The 19,616-nt window shown below is 46.2% G+C and overlaps 4 protein-coding genes across 5 annotated transcripts; 2 read left to right on the top strand and 2 right to left on the bottom strand.

Moving 5' to 3' along the window:
• Nucleotides 1-1,055: 1,055 nt before the first annotated feature.
• BDBG_08790 (uncharacterized protein) lies at nt 1,056-7,136 on the top strand. The gene is made up of 2 exons (XM_002620807.2): nt 1,056-1,378; nt 1,441-7,136. The coding sequence occupies exons 1-2, from the start codon at nt 1,165-1,167 to the stop codon at nt 2,799-2,801; spliced, it is 1,575 nt and encodes a 524-aa protein (XP_002620853.1). The 5' UTR covers nt 1,056-1,164; the 3' UTR covers nt 2,802-7,136.
• On the bottom strand, nt 2,681-5,383 carry BDBG_08789 (short-chain dehydrogenase/reductase). Its single transcript, XM_002620806.2, has 2 exons — nt 3,367-5,383; nt 2,681-3,287 (listed from the first exon to the last, which is right to left on the bottom strand). The coding sequence occupies exons 1-2, from the start codon at nt 4,263-4,265 to the stop codon at nt 3,170-3,172; spliced, it is 1,017 nt and encodes a 338-aa protein (XP_002620852.1). The 5' UTR covers nt 4,266-5,383; the 3' UTR covers nt 2,681-3,169.
• A 1,842-nt stretch (nt 7,137-8,978) lies between the features above and the next one.
• Nucleotides 8,979-17,623, top strand: BDBG_08786 (nicotinate phosphoribosyltransferase). Its single transcript, XM_002620803.2, has 5 exons — nt 8,979-14,609; nt 14,745-14,828; nt 15,011-15,630; nt 15,703-16,153; nt 16,259-17,623. Exons 1-5 carry the CDS (start codon nt 14,495-14,497, stop codon nt 16,480-16,482), a joined length of 1,494 nt encoding a protein of 497 aa, XP_002620849.1. The 5' UTR covers nt 8,979-14,494; the 3' UTR covers nt 16,483-17,623.
• BDBG_17860 lies at nt 10,189-14,248 on the bottom strand. 2 transcript variants are annotated; one of them, XM_031725489.1, is made up of 2 exons: nt 12,262-14,248; nt 10,189-12,124 (listed from the first exon to the last, which is right to left on the bottom strand). In XM_031725489.1, the coding sequence occupies exon 1, from the start codon at nt 13,125-13,127 to the stop codon at nt 12,825-12,827; it is 303 nt and encodes a 100-aa protein (XP_031581008.1). In that variant the 5' UTR covers nt 13,128-14,248; the 3' UTR covers nt 10,189-12,124; nt 12,262-12,824. The 2 variants fall into 2 exon arrangements, with proteins under 2 accessions (XP_031581008.1, XP_031581007.1); XM_031725488.1 differs by having other exon boundaries at nt 10,189-14,248.
• Nucleotides 17,624-19,616: the final 1,993 nt, after the last annotated feature.

Genomic DNA, 19,616 nt, shown 5'->3' with positions numbered 1-19,616 from the left:
GATAAACAGGTTACGGATTACCTAGTCGGCTACGTGTCTATCATCGCAAGGCAAAAAGCATTCGTCCCTTGCGTCATAAAATCGCCCCCACCCCGTGTGCCTCTGGGCCCATGTAGGATTGATTTAGTGAATCAGGGTTTAAACTTTATAGTCGAGGCCTCGTGTGACAGCAGCGTCTTCAAAATTGCGGGATTTGCAGACAATTCACATCCCTGCCTTGTGCGAATCCGGTCTTGAGCCCAGCAGCATAATAGAGGCATAAAGCAATCCACATTCAGGGATGACCCGGCAGAACGACCAAGATGCTGTACTCCCCATAAAAAGAGGAACAGGAGGCAGGCTTGGATTAAGTAATTCTGCGACTATCCGGTTTAATACATGCGCAAGCAACCAGTCATCCATTCCGTCAGTGCGAAAGCTCAGGATGGCGTCAGTAGCCATGGCTACTCACACCATTAGACGAAATTGTATGGTATCCCGGGTACCGCGCATTTACGTTTAGGTCATGGGTCTCATGCACCTGATATATTCATGTACGAGTAACTAAAACGCATAATTTCAGCCGCGCTTTCTTATTCACACCCCGACAGCTGGGATCCCCATACCCACGCTCTTACCGTGGTATGTGGCACAAATGAAACAAGGGCCGTCCCAGCCTGTAGCAGTGCATTGGGTCACTATCCCCTCGTAACAGCTCTACCGCTTTTGCGGTAAATGTCAGATGGGTTAACGAGCAGGGGCCGGGTAGCGCCTTAGCGTGGGAAACCAAGGCGTGCGGGTTTGAAACCGGCGGGGGATACGTTAAATCCGGAACCTAAGCACCTCAGGTTTCTAATAAATACAGAGGTGTACAAATCACTACAATTGAATCACTCTATGTTCCTGGGCTGGGAAGTTATCATTGCATGTATCTAGTTGTCACTCCTTTGTATTTCCTATGTTCTTGTTATCTTGGCGTGATCGCAACACCTGTATTTCCTCCTGTATAAGTTAGTGAGTTGCACTTGGCATAGTTAGTCTCCAAGTTTCAAGGCTAATAACCCAATTAGCCGAAGCTCTCTCAACAATAGCTTCCTTCACGAAATTGCTACACAATCCAGTCTCCTAAACCGTAACCGTTTTCTTTTCCATCAGAGGATCGCCTAATATATTAAATTCGTAGCTATGACTACTACCAGATCGCGCCGCTATGCTTGTGATCGGTGTCGGGCCCACAAACTTCGCTGTAACCGCGACCTAATGGCTACGACCAACAGCCCCTGTCTACGCTGTAGGAAAGCTAAAGCCGACTGCTCCATAGCTTCGGTTGTTCGTGTTGGTTCTTCTGCAGATATGTTTCCAGCTGAAATGGATGCAGTCAATTCTACCCAAAACGGAGGTAAAAATCATCCAGATATGCGCAGTACTTCTTGTCCTCCCGTCGGCTAATTATATATACAGGTAATGGCGACGGACTACATGACCCTCCAAACCACAGCTCAACTACCGTGCAACAAATATGGAGACATGCCGCTCCTGATGTTTCGGATGCTATCCATGACTCGCAGCCCACATCTGTCTTTTGGCCGAATCTAAATCAATCAACCTTTTTGCAAGGACAAGAAATTTTTGAAGAATCCATGGACACTACTGCGCTGCTTCTGCCCGCTGTGCCTCTTAGCCTTCAAGAAGCTGGACCAACATACAGCAGTGATTTCAGCACTAACGATTTGGGTGCCCTCCAATCAACCATTTTTGCTTTTCATCCTGCCCATGATATCATAATCGACCAAACACAGAACAATTCCAAAAATAACATTCCCCTGCGCTCACTCAGCGGCCAAGAGGATCTCTTTCCAGTGATTTCAGATCCAAACTCCCTAGTAAGCGATATTTCCGGGACACCGCCCTCTAACATACCAACCGCTGAATCTGGTGATGGGGAGAATCTGTCCCCGATAGGGCTTAAAGATGCCTGCATTCAAAAACTATCCGATCTAAACGCTACCCTCATGAAAGACTTCCACCGAGCAGAAATTTTGAAGCATTCATGCACTTACCTCTTTGATTCACCTGACAAAGTCATGCCTGAATACCTCCATGCCACGCTAGAAAAGTCGGTGATTGAGGAAGACAGTGTTGGAAACATGCTTCGTGGATCTGAGCAATTTCTTGAAATCATTCGGCTTTGCAAACGAACCGCAGCACTTTCGCTAGAGTTGCCGCCAGAGGCATATCCAGAAAGTAAAGCCGCTCACGAGAACGGGCTTAAGGATCCGGCTATAGAACCAGAGATTAGCCCCGAGGAACGTATAGCAAGAAGATGGGAAGTCCTACGAGCGGGGTTTCATAGGTCAAAGGCACCACCTGCAAGTCTGCTAGCAACCTCCTCTTCCTCAAGCAGTTTGTTGACCCCTCCTGCGCTGAAACTAGACGCCCCTACCACCCTTACCATTCTGTCTTGTTACACCACCCTTCTTAGAACTTACAAAACTTTGTTCTCAATCCTTAGCGATTTTTTTGATTCTTCCTGTGCGTTTGCGGAAATTCTCAAGTTACCTCCGCTCGTCAGTGCGTTGCAGATTAACGGATTCATGATTGGCGACAATGGCTGCCTATATATCAAAATTTTACTGGAAACTAGTAGACACTTGCTGAACTCCATTCAAAAGGCTTTGGATGAAGTACTTGGAGATAAATTGGCTCAATCTTTACTGGAAACGCTGTTGAAGCAAGATGGAGTAGCCTTGTTGGAAGACAATGAGGCTGGTATGAAACCAGTTCGCGAATTGTTTTCTATCATCGAGAAGAAACTGCGATAGAACATACAAGCAACTAAATAGACCTTTTCTCCCTTTATGACACATCAAACTTATAATAACCTTCATCCAGAAAGGTGTGCTAATTATTGCTACTAACATCTAGAAAGGGGAGCTTGGGAATCTAGGTCACAACCCGCTCCTCTTAACATGTCAAACACCGCCTTTCATAAATCTCAGGAAGCTACCTGTTGGCTATCATTCTGTATGCAAATCTACAAATAAAATGACTGCATTTGTCATAATAAAGTGATTACACTCTGAAAACATACATGGAATTTTCAAACCTGTCCAACGCATTGTTGTGCATAAATATCCTAGTTTCCTTCTTATTTCCAAAGAAAGACTTTTGTTCCCAACGCCCGCCACCCTCAGCCCTTGAGGATCAAATCGACCTCAGGGTTTTGCCTTCGCAGCAAGTTAAGAATTTCCTTCCAGCACTGGGTTCCTAACTTTTTTCCCTCATCCGAGACAACAAGTGCAGCCGGCCTACTTAAATGTTAGGAAATTTCATGCTTTCTTGAGAAACAACAAATATATGCGATCCACATATATGCGATCCACTCACTTGGCAATTCTATCATGAGTCCAGAACCCACCATGCCCTTCAGGCCCAAGTAAGGTCCCACTAACAAGAGTCCGACTACCTTCTTCTGTTGTCCTACCCAATATAGACCTAGAAAAGGTGTCTATACCATGTAACACGAAGCCCCAATTGTCGGTCAGATTTGACTTACACATACTGGGGCAACATGCGCTCACGATCACTTGCTCGACGGGTACTTCGGCTGCAATGTGAGTAGTTACCCACATGGCAAGTAATTTGGAGATGCTGTATTGGCTGCCGATACCGAAGTGTTTTGGGTCGTTTATCTTCTGAAGAATGCTTGAAGGATCGCGGACGTTCTTCACATTTGCATCCCCTTGGGCGCAACTAGCAACGATCTCAAGATGTGCCGCCCTACCGGTGGATAAACCTGTTTCACGCAGTTTAGGGAGGAGAAGGATCCCCAAGTAAGCCGTCGATATGGCGTTGACTTGGATCGACATTTCCCAGCCCTCCGTGCTCAGCTCGTAGGATCGTTGGAAAACGCCGGCATTCAGGACAGCGGCATGTACAACGGTAAATCTTCTATTAACCTGCTGAAAGAATTTTTCAATAGATTGATACCTGGACATATCCAGCTCGATTAATTGTATGACGCCCGCGCTGCAACCTGTCCTGGCTTCGATCTTCGCCTTGGCCTGCTCCCCTTTTGGCAACGAACGGACACCGAGGATAAGGTTTGATGCACCTAAGGCTGCAAATTTTATCGCGGCTTCGAATCCAAGACCCACATTCGCCCCGGTAATAAGGACGGTTTTACCAGCAAAGGATGTTTTGGGATCGGCTGGTGGGTTCCTTGCCGCCCACCAATAACTGCTCAAGGTCGGTTTGACTGGCACCGAAGTGAAGGCATCGGCCATGATTCGGGGATTAAAAGAAAAGAATGAAAAATCAAGAATTATCGTTAATGATGCCGACAAACGGAGGTAGTAGTACGGTCCCGGAAGTTTATACCAATCCCGCTCAACAAGTGTATCACCTCCTTGTCATTCCAGTTCAGGTATGTAGAGACTGCAGTGTAATATATCAACTTGATGCTCTAAGGAATGCTATATATACTGTTAAGCAACGCATTTCAACACATATCCTTATCCGATATGCCGAACCTGGCACCGAACTTTTCTTTCGGAATTCCGAAGAGATACATGAACATGTCCGAATCATTTTCGGGGATGCTTCCAGAAATGTCGGGGAAATCTTTGTATGGCAGCGTACTCCGCTTCTTCCTAGCACACAGAGGTCTGTCCCTAGCCAAAGGAGGTTGAGAGGTCCACTGGTGGCCGATTCGTTCCTCTCCTGAGGTAGGGCTTCCTGGCCACGTGATATAAATATCCAGCATCCCGACTCAAAGTTCCATATTGAGAGATGTAAATATACCCCTTCGTTCCGAATCAATAAAACCTGGACGATACGAGGTACTATTGAAACGGCATGCAATAATCCTGAAAGATGATTGGGAAGTTTCCTTCTCAACTTTATCAATTCAGCCATTATTCCGCGAGAGGATACAATTGGTGGTTATTTCCTGAAGCGGGCAACCATCGAGTCGTCTCTAAAATAAACGAGCCAAAGCAACATATCAACATATTTCGACCTTGATGAATCGCGAGCAATCTGAAATTAGATAACTACCAAATTACGTACGCTTTACTTTGACATGCAACTACATGGAACCTCGCGGAGCGGTGTTTTCTTGTTTCTTCATAACCAAAACCAGCGCCTCTTACATGCTTCAATATTTTTATGAGCTATGGTACGGAGTAGTCTACTCTGTACCGTTTTGCAGGAAAAGCTCTCGTAATGATGGCAAAAACCTCGCAACAATACAACAAACCTAGAAACTCTTGCGCCTTGAGGCGACCAGAAACGCCCCTGTTGCAGGTTCGCTGAGCGTCTGAGCGTTCCAATCCTCAATCCAGCAGATATCTGTCGGTCAAGAAAGTCCGACCAATCATGCGGGGTCCAAGAATTGTCAAAAAAAAAAAAAAAAAAAAAAAAAAAAAAAAAAAAAAAAAAAAATGCTCCACTATCCTGCTCCTCTTCCCAAGTTACCTCCTCTTCTGAACTAATACCACTCGGGCGGCACAGTGTGTTTCTCCACTCCAGCCGTCTCTTAGTCTTGCTTTAGTTACTCTTCCCCCTGGTTTACGTTCATTCTTTTTCTTGCAAATAATGGGTCCGAGCAAGTCGTCTTTTTCGATGCAAGCCCTGCGCAGCGCCGCTAACAGGGTCTTTCCCCGCCCCCTTTTCCTTGGTCAGTGGCACGATTGACAAGGCCTGTATCTGCGGACGAATCCAATGGCCCTCTTATTCCCCCACACCACCCCAAGTTCGCTGCATTGATGCTAGGCTATGCTTAAATCCTGCGCTCGGCCCATCACACGTGGCGTGAGCATGAGCCCTGGCCCCTTGGATTCCCCTGTTTCCGGGAATGTTCGCGACAAATCACCCGACGCACGGTGTCACTTCCACGAACCCCGTAGTTGCGCCACCGACTCTCATGGCCTGGATTGAGGAGAGGAGTTAGTTGGATTGCCACCGACGAGTCCGTGAAGCTGCATGGGTTGAGAGATGGGGATATCGAGGCCGAACCGCCCCTAATCATAATCTAAACTCCTTCGTCGCGTGAGAAAAACGGAACGAAATTTCGAGGCACTCAGCCCCTCAATTTGATTCGCACCCGCATCGCATCAAGCGGAGAGACGACCCCGAATTCCAACCTTTGGAAGTTCTGATCGCATTCAACGATCTGGCGAAACCAGGAGCCAGCCGCCGAATAAATCCGAATCTGCGGGCAAACACGCCACGACAAAATGGTTTGGAGATGTGATGTGGTCTGAGTTAATCTTAACTATTTTAGTAAGCAAAGGGGGGATCCGACGCGGCCCGAGCCCTCCCACAGCGATCTAGTGGCGTCTTGCGTAACTACGTGGGCTGGTCTTTTCTTTCTCCATTGGTGGTAAAAAAAGAAGAGCGAGGGGTTTGTATATGAATACTGACCACACAACTTTATTTTGGGTACTGTGTAATGTTATTACCCCATGTGACTGGATGGATATTCCTGGGGAAAGCCTGGTCTAATTTAGCTTTGACGCTTAACTACAACTTTCACACACGCTGGTAGAATCCATTTTTGAAAAGAAAGGAAACATGGCTTGAAGAACAGGGATTGACCCCATCCTGGGTGTGAGTGAGTGAGTACGCCGAAGCATCGGGCTCCTCCTTCACAGCTCGCCTCCTTTGGAAGATCATATGTTGACTTATTTCTGTAATTATGAACATTGCCACTTACGTAGTGTAGACGTCCCACTATTGAGTATAGTAGAGGGATGTAATTCAGCCTTGTACTCTGTACCGATGCATCATCAGGCCCTGAACTGCTGCGCGCTATCGAGCAACTTGAGTTAATGCACGGAGTACGTACAGTCAGTACCAGCTACCTCGCTTCTAGGAGATAAGACAGGGAAATGACTTCACTCACTTGCCATCTCTTTTCGCTCAGCCATTTCGGAGATGCAGGAAGAGGCTGCGCTCATCATGCAACCTATTATTAATAATTGGCATGTATTTTGCTGTTCGTACGCTAAACTTTTGCAGGGGTTGGAGCAAAAAACGTGGCCTGGATAGGGTCAGCAGCAGCCTTCCATCAAATCCTCTCGTATTTGAAGGTTTCGTTTTAGGCTGGGTGGGATCATACTGCTGTGTCCTACGAATTAATAATAATATTTAATAATAATGTCCAGTCTCACACATGGTTACAAAAAAAGAAAAGAAACCAAGCACTAATCTAATCCAATAAATTGCATGGTATATTTTTTACACAACATTGACAGCATGTAAGAGTATTATTTTTTATTTTTTTTATTTTCCTTTTCCTTTTTCATCCTGTGCAACCGGGTGATATTGTCATTAATTTCGAGCCCAGAGAAATCCCAAACAGAAGAAAATGGCTGGCTGACCCCAGGCGCTAGAAGTATTCCAGAATGCGAGGAGACATATCATATCCACATCTCGTGGTTCCATGGAGTTATCCTTGTCAATAATATTAATAGTGAGAGAGAACAATCCCAAATATGAGCTGAGCTGAGCTGGTCGGCGATCGGCGACTTTTGTAGAGTAGACATCAAAAATATCTCTTAAACTGGCGCAAGACCGGCCACCGGATTGAGTTAAACGCATGGAACATTTCTCGAACCATCGCGGAGGCCAAGGAAAATAGGAGTGATGTACGCAGTACTCCGTATGGATGGATGGAATAATTCAAGGAATCAGGCAACTGTGGGAGGGTTGCAGAGCAGATCCATGCAGTGAGGCTGATGTTGTTGATCCTCGATTTCTCGCTTTCTCGCTCTCTCGCTGAATTTGTTACCTCACCCTCCATACAGTAACTATTCCTTACGCGCCCTGCAATTAATGATGCATCCACACAGTAAATAATAATAATAAAGCCCTTCACCTATCGGGAAACCTAGGGGGTTGTACAGTAAATAGCCCATCATAAGACGCACAGTTACAGCGGAGTTCATCTGTAGTGTTTGACAGGGCCTAGCAAACAGACAACATCAACTAAGATAATATCAGATATTAACTACGGAGTAACTTATTTACTTCACAAAATTAAATGTGTGTGACGCAAAACAACCCCGGCGCAAGCAAGCAAGCTACCAGAACTGAACAAGCCCTGAAGCTCATCTTGCCCAGCACTCACTGCCCGCGCTAATCACGTATAATCCCCTGATTCAGTGGGCCTTGCTTGGTTCCTACTGGTGATGGCTTCTTTTTCTTTTTCTTTTTCTTCAGATTCTCCGTTGTCCCGTTGTCGGCGTCAAGGGATCTACGTCCCTCCCGGAATAATCTAGCACTAACGCCGCTCAGCAGTTGGTCATGCCCATCATCCGTTTATCGCAGCCTCAGATGCTTTATTTCTGGTAATAATAATGCAAACATCAATCGCCAAAAAGCAGCCACTAATATTCCCAGAAGAGGAAGAAGATTTAGTCCGATTTTCTGGGTTGTGTCTCCAATCCTCGGACAAGAGGGCAGGCATGTGTTGTGGTGGAATTTTTCCGTGCAAGGCGCTGAAGATGCAGTGATACAATAACAACCTCCATTTGCTCTTCATTATTCTATTCTTCCGGAGAAGGTCGCAATTGATCATCATCATCCATTAAGTGCGTTTACATTATGTATCCAAGGACTTGGGGGGACAGAAATATCCGTAGTGTGAAAGGATTGTTCCAATTGGTGTGCCAGCCGGAATGTCCAAGATGAAATGCAAGGAAAACATCGAAGAGTTAACTAGTTATTGCTAAAAAAAAAAAAAAAAAAAAAAAAAAAAAAAAAAAAATTGATAGAAGGAAGGGTTTCTCCTTTTCCAAGAACTCTAACTACCGACAAGTGGATAAGTTACGCTATAACTAGGTATGATGTGAACTGTCTGAGCGTCGGTTGGCTGAACTGGGTAATCCCACAAAACTAGCCGTAACGAATATTCGAGACAAAAAATAAATACTGGGGGAGAAGAGAAAAGAAGAGATCTCCGCTGAGCGCATGAAAGCTTTGATCTCATCATCTTGAGGGCGAGAAAACAGAGAACTGGGTTGGGGGAGGTTCAAGTGGAGCATTCTTGATCACAGGATCATTGAGATTAATTTAGGCTTCTTTTTCTTTTCAGCCTTCCTTTCGAAAGTGATAATCCAGACGCAGGGGTTCTTTGTCCCGGCATTTTTCGTGCAGACTGATGAGTTACATGTATGTACATGTCTCGTTGAGTCGTTCACCGCTCGAGTGCGGCTCATCCGGAAAATTTCAGCCGGGGTTCGTGGCAGAACGAGCGCGATTGTTTCGTTAAAGCCAGGGAGAAAAAGCCAGTCATCTCTCGCCCCTCGGCCCCTAACTGGCAGTCTGGCACACAAGCCAGCCGCGAATTGAGTTTCGGCGCTCCCAGTGGGCCAGTGGACACCATACGCTAGGTTTCAGGCTCTGGCAAGTTGTGGCAAGGCGCATGGCTTGTGGAGCAAATGGGGCGGGTTTGGGGCTCCCACCTGTGCGACGGACGGCCGAACCAGCAACCGAGTCTCCAGTGGTGTTCTCCAGATGCCAGATGTCAGAGCGAACCTCAACCAGGACACAGGGAGGGCGATCATGATTTTGGTGGGCTGGAGAATCCAGAAGAAGTCACCGCCACAGTGGAGCTTCATTTAATTTGCTTCCTTTTTGCTTCTGAACTGTTGTCCAAAAGTTCGACGGGCTGGCTTTGCTAGCTTCGAGTGGAAGTGAGTGGGAAGAAAAACGCAGAATAATAATATGAAAATTTGCCGGAAAAATAAAAAAAATAAAAAAAAAAAAATCGAAGATCATCAATTTTGTACTCCGTATAGCATGTAGTATATTTCCTTGTTTGGGGGGACGACTAAGGGGTAAAGGGGAATATTGAGCCCTGTCATATTGTGTCACCGCACTCACACTCACACACAAACAGGAGTGGCACACTCCACCATTCCATTCCCAAAAATGGGCAAAATTGCAACATCATTGACGTCTATCCCCTAGAGCTCTTGATCCGAGATCCCGGTACTCTGGGTCATGCAGGCCTTAATGCTGCGCATTTTGCGCTTGGGATCAAATCGGCCACACCACAACCACCCACTACGCTCCCTGCATACGCATACAGCGTAGATAGTTGGCAGCTAGCGCAGACTGCGAACAGGGGGGAGGCAAAAAAGAGAAATTTCTTATTACATAACTACATAGTAGCTGCTGTAAAGCTACTGATGACATCGGGAATGTGTGCCCTGCAAACATCAAATTCCATGCACGGGAGGGATGTCTGGATTATTTTACACGAAAGCACCAATATATTATGATTATCTTGATGCATGGAATTTCTTCCACACTTGCTGAAATGTTAGAGATGACCGCGATTGTCAGAAAATGAACGATTCACTTTTCACACTCGTATGGTGGCTGTGGGGAAAGAAGAGAAATAATCCTGCTGAAACAGTTGAACATTCAACGAGCTAATTTAAGAAGCTGGATGGATATAATAGCCGACGACAGACTCGGGGATACATACGATGATTAACTGAACCATCGTTTGGCTTTCATCATTCAATATGCAGGTTTATTACGTGTGGCGAAAATGTGTGTATCGCTGCATCTATGTAAGAACTGAATTGATCTATGAATGTACTGCACAGGGCTCTTGGGGTTACACTGGCAGGGAATGCAGGTTTCTCGCATACAGCTCAGCTTCAAAATTATAATAATTCATAATCGTGTGTTAGCAGTTGATATGATTATATTTCCATCATCTCCAATTCCCAAACAAAAAGATAATACCTGAGTGAGTGGGAATAATGCGCCATAACCGAGAACAAAGGGCAAAAAAGGAAAAAAGAAGAAGCAGGACAGGTGGATCCCCATCCGTAGTTAGTTAACTACTTATTATTTGAAGAACGCGAGGAGACAAAAAGAAACAAAAAAAAAACACCATTACGCACACAGAAGCTGTAATTTATCCTTGAGATGCAGAAAATAAGCAACAAAAGTACAGGACATCGCGCACACACAGATCATAATAATAAAAATAATAAATAATGGTTATCTCCGGCGCAGGCAAGAAGAAGAATAGGCATCAGTTTGCCTTATTTTAGTCCCCGGGGGGTGTGTTATTATTATTATGCGGATAAGGTCAAATGAAAGCGGAGGAAATTTTGAAGAAAACTGGGAAGAAAAGAAAAAGAAAAAGCAATATAAAATACCGGGTACCTCGTTCTTGTCTGACATTTGCATTAATTATGTCTTGATTAATTTTCCCTTTTTCTCAACATATTTAAATATCTCGTTTCTTCCTGTTCTCCCTCCCCTCGACTTTAAGCCTCCTCTATCAAATACATTCAACCCGTTATTATATTCTCCTCCAAAGAATTCCACAATTCCTCCCACTCTCATTAACTAATTCGATATATAAATAGTTAACCCTACTCCCTGCTCCTCTACAATTCCAAGCTTGATATCTCCACGTCAAGTCTTCTTCCAGATAGTGCACACAAACACACAAACCATATATATCCGGTCTCCTCGAACTTTGCCCAACTTTTTCTCAGGAACAACAGCCTCCGACTCTCACAATGCCTTCTTCCTATACTCCCTCCGCGAGCCAATATCCTCCTTGCCCCGGCCCTCCTCCCAAGGGCCCTCTTCCACCGGTACCTAAATAAGAGCGTCACTATGGGGTGGTGTTTGCGTGGTTGATTATTGATTCTCCTCAAAGTCTTTCTAATCGTCTTCGAACTCTTGACCTTCCTCTTCTTCTCCCACCCCTGGGCCTCTTGACCGCCCTCCGAACCCTCATGTATAACAACAGGCCATAATAGGCAGCTGGCTGTCAGTTGTGTCTTGTATCATCGATATGGATCCTGAGAACACCTCTATTTCAATTCGTTGGCTTTCTCCAACGCCCTCCTGCGTCGGGCCAAGAAATCCCTTTCTCTGCTTGCATGCTTACTTTTTTGTCGTCTTTTCAATTTTTAATTTTTCAATTTTTCAATTTTTCAAATTTTTTTTTCTTCTTCGCCATTTTCTCGGCATTCCTTTAACCGCCCCACGTCACGTCATACATAACATTCGAGCTCGCCGGATCCCTTACGACTGCTCTAATGCGATACTGCTAACCACTACTGCTAACCACTACTGCTGCTTACCCGAGACCCGATGCCTAAATCAGTCAGCAAAACCTTGCGCTCTTCCCTGTCAGCGGATTTCGCCTAATCCCAAAGAGAGAGAGAGGAAAATATTATGGAATGGGAAAAAACGCCAATTAACCCTGTCGCCATGAAATACGATTTCACTCACCGCCTCAAGGTTCAGCTAAATACGAGTTATGACACATTGCTCTTTTCTCAATGGTCTCGAGTTTTTCCCTCTAGTGCGCTTTGATCTTCGTTGCTCCGGGGTAGTTAAATCCACGTGGACTGGCAAGCCGCAAATCTTTTTTTGGGAGCAATATCCGGCTCTACCTGCGACTCTGTCTGGGCATTCTGCACGACGTTGTTCCGGGTACCCCTGAACCCGTCAAGCCCCTGGCCACCCAAGGCCTGCTAGCAGTCGTAGCTTCGGCTTCCTCAAGTCATCTGACACCTGGAATCCTTTGTTTGCCAATCCTTTTAACGACGATTCTTTGAGCAAGCCCTTGAGCCAGGTCGCTTATTCATAACGACGCCATACCCGGACAACCCGCCCATTGCCCCTCTCCCCGCAGACACTATTACCAACATGCATAGCGTCCCCTGCCACAATATCCATGCTGACTGCAATGCTTTATATGCATTCCCGATCTTCACACTGCATATCCTGGAATCTCATCGGTTCTTTGGTAGTCGAGACCTCGCGCGCGACATGGATTCCTCAAGCGAACTCTATGTGTCGTCACTTGGGGCGGCGGGGCAACCGTAAAAGAGGGGCTTTAACTCCGCCGGCCAGTTGGCGGTAATTATGATAATGCAAGCTTTAGCTTTTTGCAGTCTCCTATTGACGGAGGGATGCGGAGAGATGGAGAGCGTCATATCAATCGGAGGCTCCACATCGCCAGCATGCGTCGCTCCGCCAATCCTTCGGCAGTTTATATGCATGCTTACTCGCATAACTTGCTTGCTTCGACCAATCGACGAAATCTGCATGCTGCCCCAATCTCCGTGGACCTTCGCCTCCTCCCACCCCATTCCATTCCCGCCTGTCTTGCCGCCTTTGTGACGAACCCTGTCTGCAGCCCCTTTTGCCAGTTATGCGTTTGCTTCAGGATAATCTTCAGACAACTCAGAGGGTCCCTGCACTGGCACTCTCCCACACGTCGAGTTCCCCTCAGCCTGTGCGACATCAATCATTGACAAATCACCAGTTGTGCATGGGCAGCTGCCCTACTAAGGCATGGCTTGATGGGGGGTATTTTGACAGTACATTTTTTGACCTTTCTCTCACCCACGCTTTCCCGCCGACGCTTCTCCACTTTGAATCTTGACGATTCTATCTTTTTCATCTTCTCTTTCCCCTTGCTCTGCTCTCGAGGTGTTTTCCGGCTTGCCAGTTCGGCATGAAGCTCATTTCCCCTTCTTCTTACCTCATTCACCCCGTCACGCACCACCCTAACCAACCCTACTATACCCCAGTTCTCACCTATCTCTACCCCTTCCCTTGGCCTTCTTTAGTCTCTGTTCTTTTTTTCTTTTCTCTCTCTTTTTTCTTTTTCTTTTTGCTCTTTTCATATTTCTGTCTTACCAGCCTTTTAATTCACACCACTCTGTAATGTCTTTTTTTTCCCCCTATTTTGCGCCTGTATTATTATTGTAATAATGTCTTGCTAATCACTGATCGAAATGTTGTCATGTCGTGGATGACGATGACTTCCGTCTTCCTGGTTTTTCATTTAATCGTGTATTTTTTTTCCCTATCTCGTGTCAGCTCAATGCATCCATACCCTGGCGTTTTCTCTTATTATGCCTCTTTTGTCGTTTGAAGCATATTGCTTGCTCGCGTGCTTACTTTGGATTTTATTCCCTAAGTAATAATCATATCCTTTTGGGCATATAGTGCATTGGGAATGGAATGTACAGCTTTCTCACACACCCACACACACATTTTCTTTTCATAATTAGTGGTGGCATTGCATGGTGGTATCTGTGTTGTACCTCACCGTAACGATCCCACGTGTGAATGATATTCATACTATCTATCCTCTATCCCGCTTTTTCCTTAGTTTTATCCCATGTAGCTTGTAGCTTTGTGAGCCCTGGGCAGTCTCAATGACATATGCTGGGTGTGGGTGTTTTATTTTCAACCCCCCCGGTTATGGTTATTGGTTTTACAAGAGTGAGTTTGCAAATTCGAGCAGTGATGCAATGATGCAAACGCAGCAAACACTCAACCCGCCCCATCGTGGCGCCATCAACGACAGGAGTATAAACACCCCTCCTTCGCGACAATCTTCGACCACCGCGGATGCTGTCTTATACCTTTTACTCTACATAGCCATATCTTCCGCTTACCTGTCCATTGCGTCGATTGACTTCCTTGGCACCTCGGGCACTAAGCCATGGATGACACTTCTGCCGCTCCCTCTGTGCCGGAGGGAGTGTTTTCCCTGCTGGATACTGACCTATACAAACTTACTATGCAATGCGCGGTGCTGAAATACTTCCCCGATGCTGGTGAGTGGGTCTTTAATTTCTCCTTTGCAATCTATTTTCTCTGATGTTGTTAATTGGACGACTCCGTTGCTAACCAATTACCCGTTGCGCGTGGGGTCCCTCCCCAGGCCGCTGGGCTGTATGTATGACGTGCAGAAGTCACGTACGCCTTCACCAATCGGACAAAGGATATGAAATTTACTAGGGCCGCTTACACATGGCTGAAGAATGAGATTGAAAGTATGTTTTTCTTTACCTTTTCCTTTTTATTTTCTCCTTGATCGTGCTCCTCATGACCGAACGTCCGGATCAGCCAACCCGAGTGACTCATGCCTTCATCAGGCTAATGGGTCTACATCATGCAGTTTTATTATCATAAATTGTATGTTTTTAGTTTTATTTTTCATTCTGACGCTCTGCAGAACTTGCAAATATCTCACTCACACCTGAGGAACACGAATACCTCAAGTTACAATGCCCATACCTTAATCCTGCTTACCTGCGCTACCTGTCATCCTTCCACTTCAAGCCCACAGAACAACTCGACATCTCCTTCATCCCTATAAATGATACTGGTGCCGACTCAGATATCGGAGATATCAACATAGCAATACATGGCCTGTGGGTCGAGACAATTCTCTACGAGATACCTCTCCTTGCGATCGCCAGTGAGGCTTATTTTAAATGGTGTGATCGTGACTGGGATTACCACCAACAAGAAGAGAAGGCATATAGGAAGGCCGCCACCCTTTTAGAGCACAGATGTATCTTTTCAGAGTTTGGCACGCGCCGGAGAAGGAGTTACCATACGCAGAGTCTGGTCATGAGGGGCCTCTGTCGCGCTGCAGCTGATGGCAAGGAAAAGGGCTGGAAGGGTGTCTTGTCTGGCACCAGCAATGTGCATTTCGCTATGAAGCATGGTGTCGCTGCTGTGGGCACTGTTGCTCATGAGTGGTACATGGGAATTGCGGCTATTACTGATAATTATGAAAATGCCAACGAACTGGCTTTGCGTTATTGGCTGGGCTGTTTCGGGGAAGGGGTCAGTGTTACTTCCCGCTTGAAGTTTTGAGCATACATGAGAAAATCTGAGGCTAACACAAAAGACGTGAAGGTACTTGGCATAGCCTTGACGGATACCTTTGGCACACCCGCTTTTCTAGATGCATTTCGCAAGCCAATACCGGGCTACACAACGGCAACACAAGGAGCAGAAGGTACTATGGCCTCGTTCGCAGGTGGAAATTCCACAACTGACAACTTGTCCGAGACGGAACCGCCAATTGCGGCCCCTATAAAATCCTCTCCCGCCGTGAAAAAGGAGGAACAACATACCCCGTCAACCAAAACATACGCACAGGCCTTCACGGGTGTGCGCCAGGATTCGGGTGATCCAGTCTACTTCGTCAAGATGGTACGCGACTTTTACGACAAGGAAGGCATCAAGGATAAGAAAACACTTGTGTTCTCCGACTCGCTGAATCTGCAGCTGTGTTTGGACTACAAGGTCGTTGCTGATGAAGCAGGCTTTCAACCTGTCTTCGGTGTCGGGACGTTCCTTACCAGTATGTGTTGCCTTTTTCCTACCCTGCACCACTATGATTTTATTATAGGCCCCCCACCCCATTGCTCATTTTTCCTATTCTAACCTTTATTAACAATTCAAATAGACGATTTCTCCCAGCTATCCGACCACAAGAAATCTGTCCCGTTAAATATTGTCATAAAAATCTCCTCTGCCGGCGGCCGGCCCGCCGTCAAACTTTCAGACAATCTCGGCAAAAATACCGGTGACACCCATACCGTTGTTGAGGTTAAGAAGCGCCTTGGGTATGTTGAGCGTGACTGGCAGAATGGAGATGAGACGCGGAGGTGGGGGAAGAGGGGCGATTGAGGGTGTATTTGTGGGGGTTTTATTACCATTGACATAGATATATGACTTCTAAGCAGCGAAGTTCGTCATGAATAGAATGTTTCCTCGACTAGTAGCAAGTCTCTTTATTAGAAGAACAAAAGGGAAGACACGCGCATGATATCAGGTGTAGGCAATGAATTTGTTGTATTAAAAACGAACGTCTTATAACACTGAATACAGAAGATCTATTGATACAAACCGGCTGATGACTTCAAGTGCCTTATGCTTTTGAATAATTTGACAATAATATGATGTGCTTCTCTACCTGCTTTCCCCTACTCTTTCTACTCTTTCATCTTCCAGCCTACGCAGAGGAAATCATTACTTGAAGGATCAAGATGCCAGCAAGCGCTACACACGGCTATTATCACAGTAACTCGGACTCCGACTATTTCTCACCCTCCAATTACCTCATGTCCCTCGCTGCTTAGATAGATCAAGCTGCCTTCCTGGCTACATGATACCAGCTCCATTAGAACTTCATGCTTCATGGTCTTGGGTGAATATTCGCCTAGGTACTTAGGTATGGAGTTGATCCCCTCCCCCGTCCCTGGCGGACTCCAACTTCCCCAGCAATATCTCCCCAACATTCCACCCTCGCAACCGCGAAGTCCCAGGGGGCTTCGATCTGCGCCTGAGCAGCCTGTTTCAATCATGGTGTAGCAAGCTACTGTCTATCGTCAGAATTGCTCAAGGATATGATGGATATTGAGTAGAAGCAGGGTTGGGAAATGGCCCTTCCTGAGAAATGAGAAATAGGGAGACCTCGGTTTATCAAGTATTCAGGGATTTAAAGTGACTGATATAGATGAAGTGCGATAATAGCATAATGGAATTCAATATTTCCACCTATATCGAGTTGACAGCGCGATGGAGTTTTATCCAACGACGAAGCAAACCGGGTGAATTGGAAATAGTCAGCTACAGGCTCAGCGAGTAGGTCTCAAAGATTTTTTACTTTTTATGAATTTTTGTCTTGTATTAACACGGTATCTCTTCCTTTCGCCTTGATATTTCCCGGCATTTCTACCATTCTGCGGGGGCAAGAAGAGGGGATGCAGACGACCCGTGTATGTGGGAATTGGAAAGGAGTTAGCTAACTAGCAATATCTTGTGGAACCCAATAAACGCCGGCGGGTTTCAGGCCAATAAATGCAGCTCCTGTTGCCGCACGGGAAACTCCCGACATCATCGGTTGCGTTTTCCTTTATCGAGGCCTATTTGAATTCATCGTTCTGGATGCAAATGTGTGTTAAAAAGAAACTACTGCTCGGGAACTGCATGAAGTTTCAAATGGGTGCAATACTTTATTTTATTTATTGCTGTCGCTTTGTTGCCTCATTGTGTCCTTTCTTTTGACCTCTTCATTTTTCCCCCTTGTTTTGTTGGTAGATTCCTCGCCGCTAGTTGATCTATCCCAAAGGATGGTGGGATTAAGGCGATTGTTGTTGGTGGAGGCTCTATCTCATTGTGTGGCAGTAGTTTGGATTTTCTTTGAAGCTCTGTATATTAAGCTTCCGAAAGAATAAGTTGGTAGATCCGTTAATAGGGCTGACTTTTTTTCAAGATCTCTTTAGCTTCCATGATTCTGCTGTTCTCGATGATTTCGGAGCTGGCACTGGACAAAATCGTTGGTGCTCTGTCATTGGCAGCGTGCATATGCTAGTGCGAGTCAGAATGCAAGTGTTACGACTGAGCTATTTTTATAAGCGATATTAGTGGTTGATGTGGTGGATCATGCGGCGGCTTAGAAAGTTAACGGCCGTTAACTAGTTAGTTAGGCTGGCGGCAGAATTTTGGATGGATGGGTGTTCGTGCCTCATTATTAACTTCTTGGGCCTGGCTTGCTTGCCAATGCCACAGACAGTGTGTGCCATCATGTTCGATGGTCGTGCGGCTGGCGTTTAGGCTGGGTATTCGCGCACTGCTAGTTGCATGTATGTCGTAGCAGCCAGCCCTCAGATACGTCCATGGATCTCAGCCGCAACATACGAACTCTGTCCACCAGCGGACTGGCCGGGTTGGAATGGATCTGAGCATCGGGACATGGGGATATGCATCGTCTACGGTGGCAGCGGCGGGGTATACAGCCGGCATCACGCAGGATATTGTCTGCCGCCCGATTGTTTCAGGGCTGGTATTTCTTGCAGGTATTTCTTGCCGGCAAGGGGACGGCGAAGGGGGTGAGGTGAAGCAAGAGGCTTTGACTTGATTGTTAGTTAGTTTGAAGTAGAGAGGCGATTTGTAAAGTGTATGTTCGAGTCTACCTGGGGGTTGTTATCTTTGTCATTGTATGGAGAAGCGGAAGTGGATGAATCCCCCGTTAGTCAAAGGAACTTAGTGGGTACCTATTTGACCCGCTAAACCTCCATATAAAATCAGGTACCTCTCGTGTTCCTTGGATGACTAAGGCCCCAATTGAGGCTAATCCCAACTCAGCCCCTTCTCCCTGTGTCAATTTCAGCTTCAAACCTCAATTCTTCACCTCTTCACCTCTTCACCTGCACTGCTCTATCTCTCTTGGACGCTTTTCCTCCCCTCTCTTAGATCTGTGTATTCTTCTCCTCCCGCTTGTTCTGGTTTTCAATCTTCTACCTTGCATTCTGATCCCCGTGTGCTCGTTTTCACATCGTTTCCGGGACCAATCTCTACAGCCGCGTACCCACCTCGATCCACCCGTATCCCCTTTTCCATCCCGTCCCCTTAACCAATTTAACCAATTCAATTTTCTCTCACCACCACCACCCACACCAACGACAAAGATATACTCTTTTGGGCGGCTATCTCTCTTCTAATTACTTTATCTCGACGACAATTGGAATACAGTCCGAATAGCTACCATTTAACGTGGTTTTGCCGCCATCATGAGTGTGAGTGTCTCTTGCCGTCCGTTGCGGTTGGCGTGCTCCCTCTCCCAACCTCTCTTCTTGCCTGCATATCGAATTGAGAACCTATAAGTCTTATTATAATGTACACCCCGCTGATATGGAAGCCCGTTCGGGGTCGCGTTGCATCTGACAGTATAATAACTACGGCGGCCAAGGCTACGGCCAATACGACCCATACAGCGCTCGACAAGACAATAGATATAATAACGATGTCGAAGCCGGTGC

The sequence above is a fragment of the Blastomyces gilchristii genome (assembly GCF_000003855.2).
Source record: "Blastomyces gilchristii SLH14081 genomic scaffold supercont1.28, whole genome shotgun sequence".
Lineage (NCBI taxonomy): Eukaryota > Fungi > Ascomycota > Eurotiomycetes > Onygenales > Ajellomycetaceae > Blastomyces > Blastomyces gilchristii.
This window is presented reverse-complemented; position numbering and strand designations above follow the sequence as displayed.

Coding starts and splice junctions, on each gene's coding strand:
- BDBG_08790 (XM_002620807.2), top strand. CDS start 1,165: ATGACTACTACCAGATCGCGCCGCTATGCTTGTGATCGGTGTCGGGCC. Junction 1,379..1,440: donor CAATTCTACCCAAAACGGAG/GTAAAAATCATC, acceptor TTATATATACAG/GTAATGGCGACGGACTACAT.
- BDBG_08789 (XM_002620806.2), bottom strand. CDS start 4,265: ATGGCCGATGCCTTCACTTCGGTGCCAGTCAAACCGACCTTGAGCAGT. Junction 3,288..3,366: donor ACTCATGATAGAATTGCCAA/GTGAGTGGATCG, acceptor ACATTTAAGTAG/GCCGGCTGCACTTGTTGTCT.
- BDBG_17860 (XM_031725488.1), bottom strand. CDS start 13,127: ATGGGGTGGGAGGAGGCGAAGGTCCACGGAGATTGGGGCAGCATGCAG.
- BDBG_08786 (XM_002620803.2), top strand. CDS start 14,495: ATGGATGACACTTCTGCCGCTCCCTCTGTGCCGGAGGGAGTGTTTTCC. Junction 14,610..14,744: donor GAAATACTTCCCCGATGCTG/GTGAGTGGGTCT, acceptor TATGACGTGCAG/AAGTCACGTACGCCTTCACC. Junction 15,631..15,702: donor TGGGCTGTTTCGGGGAAGGG/GTCAGTGTTACT, acceptor AAAGACGTGAAG/GTACTTGGCATAGCCTTGAC.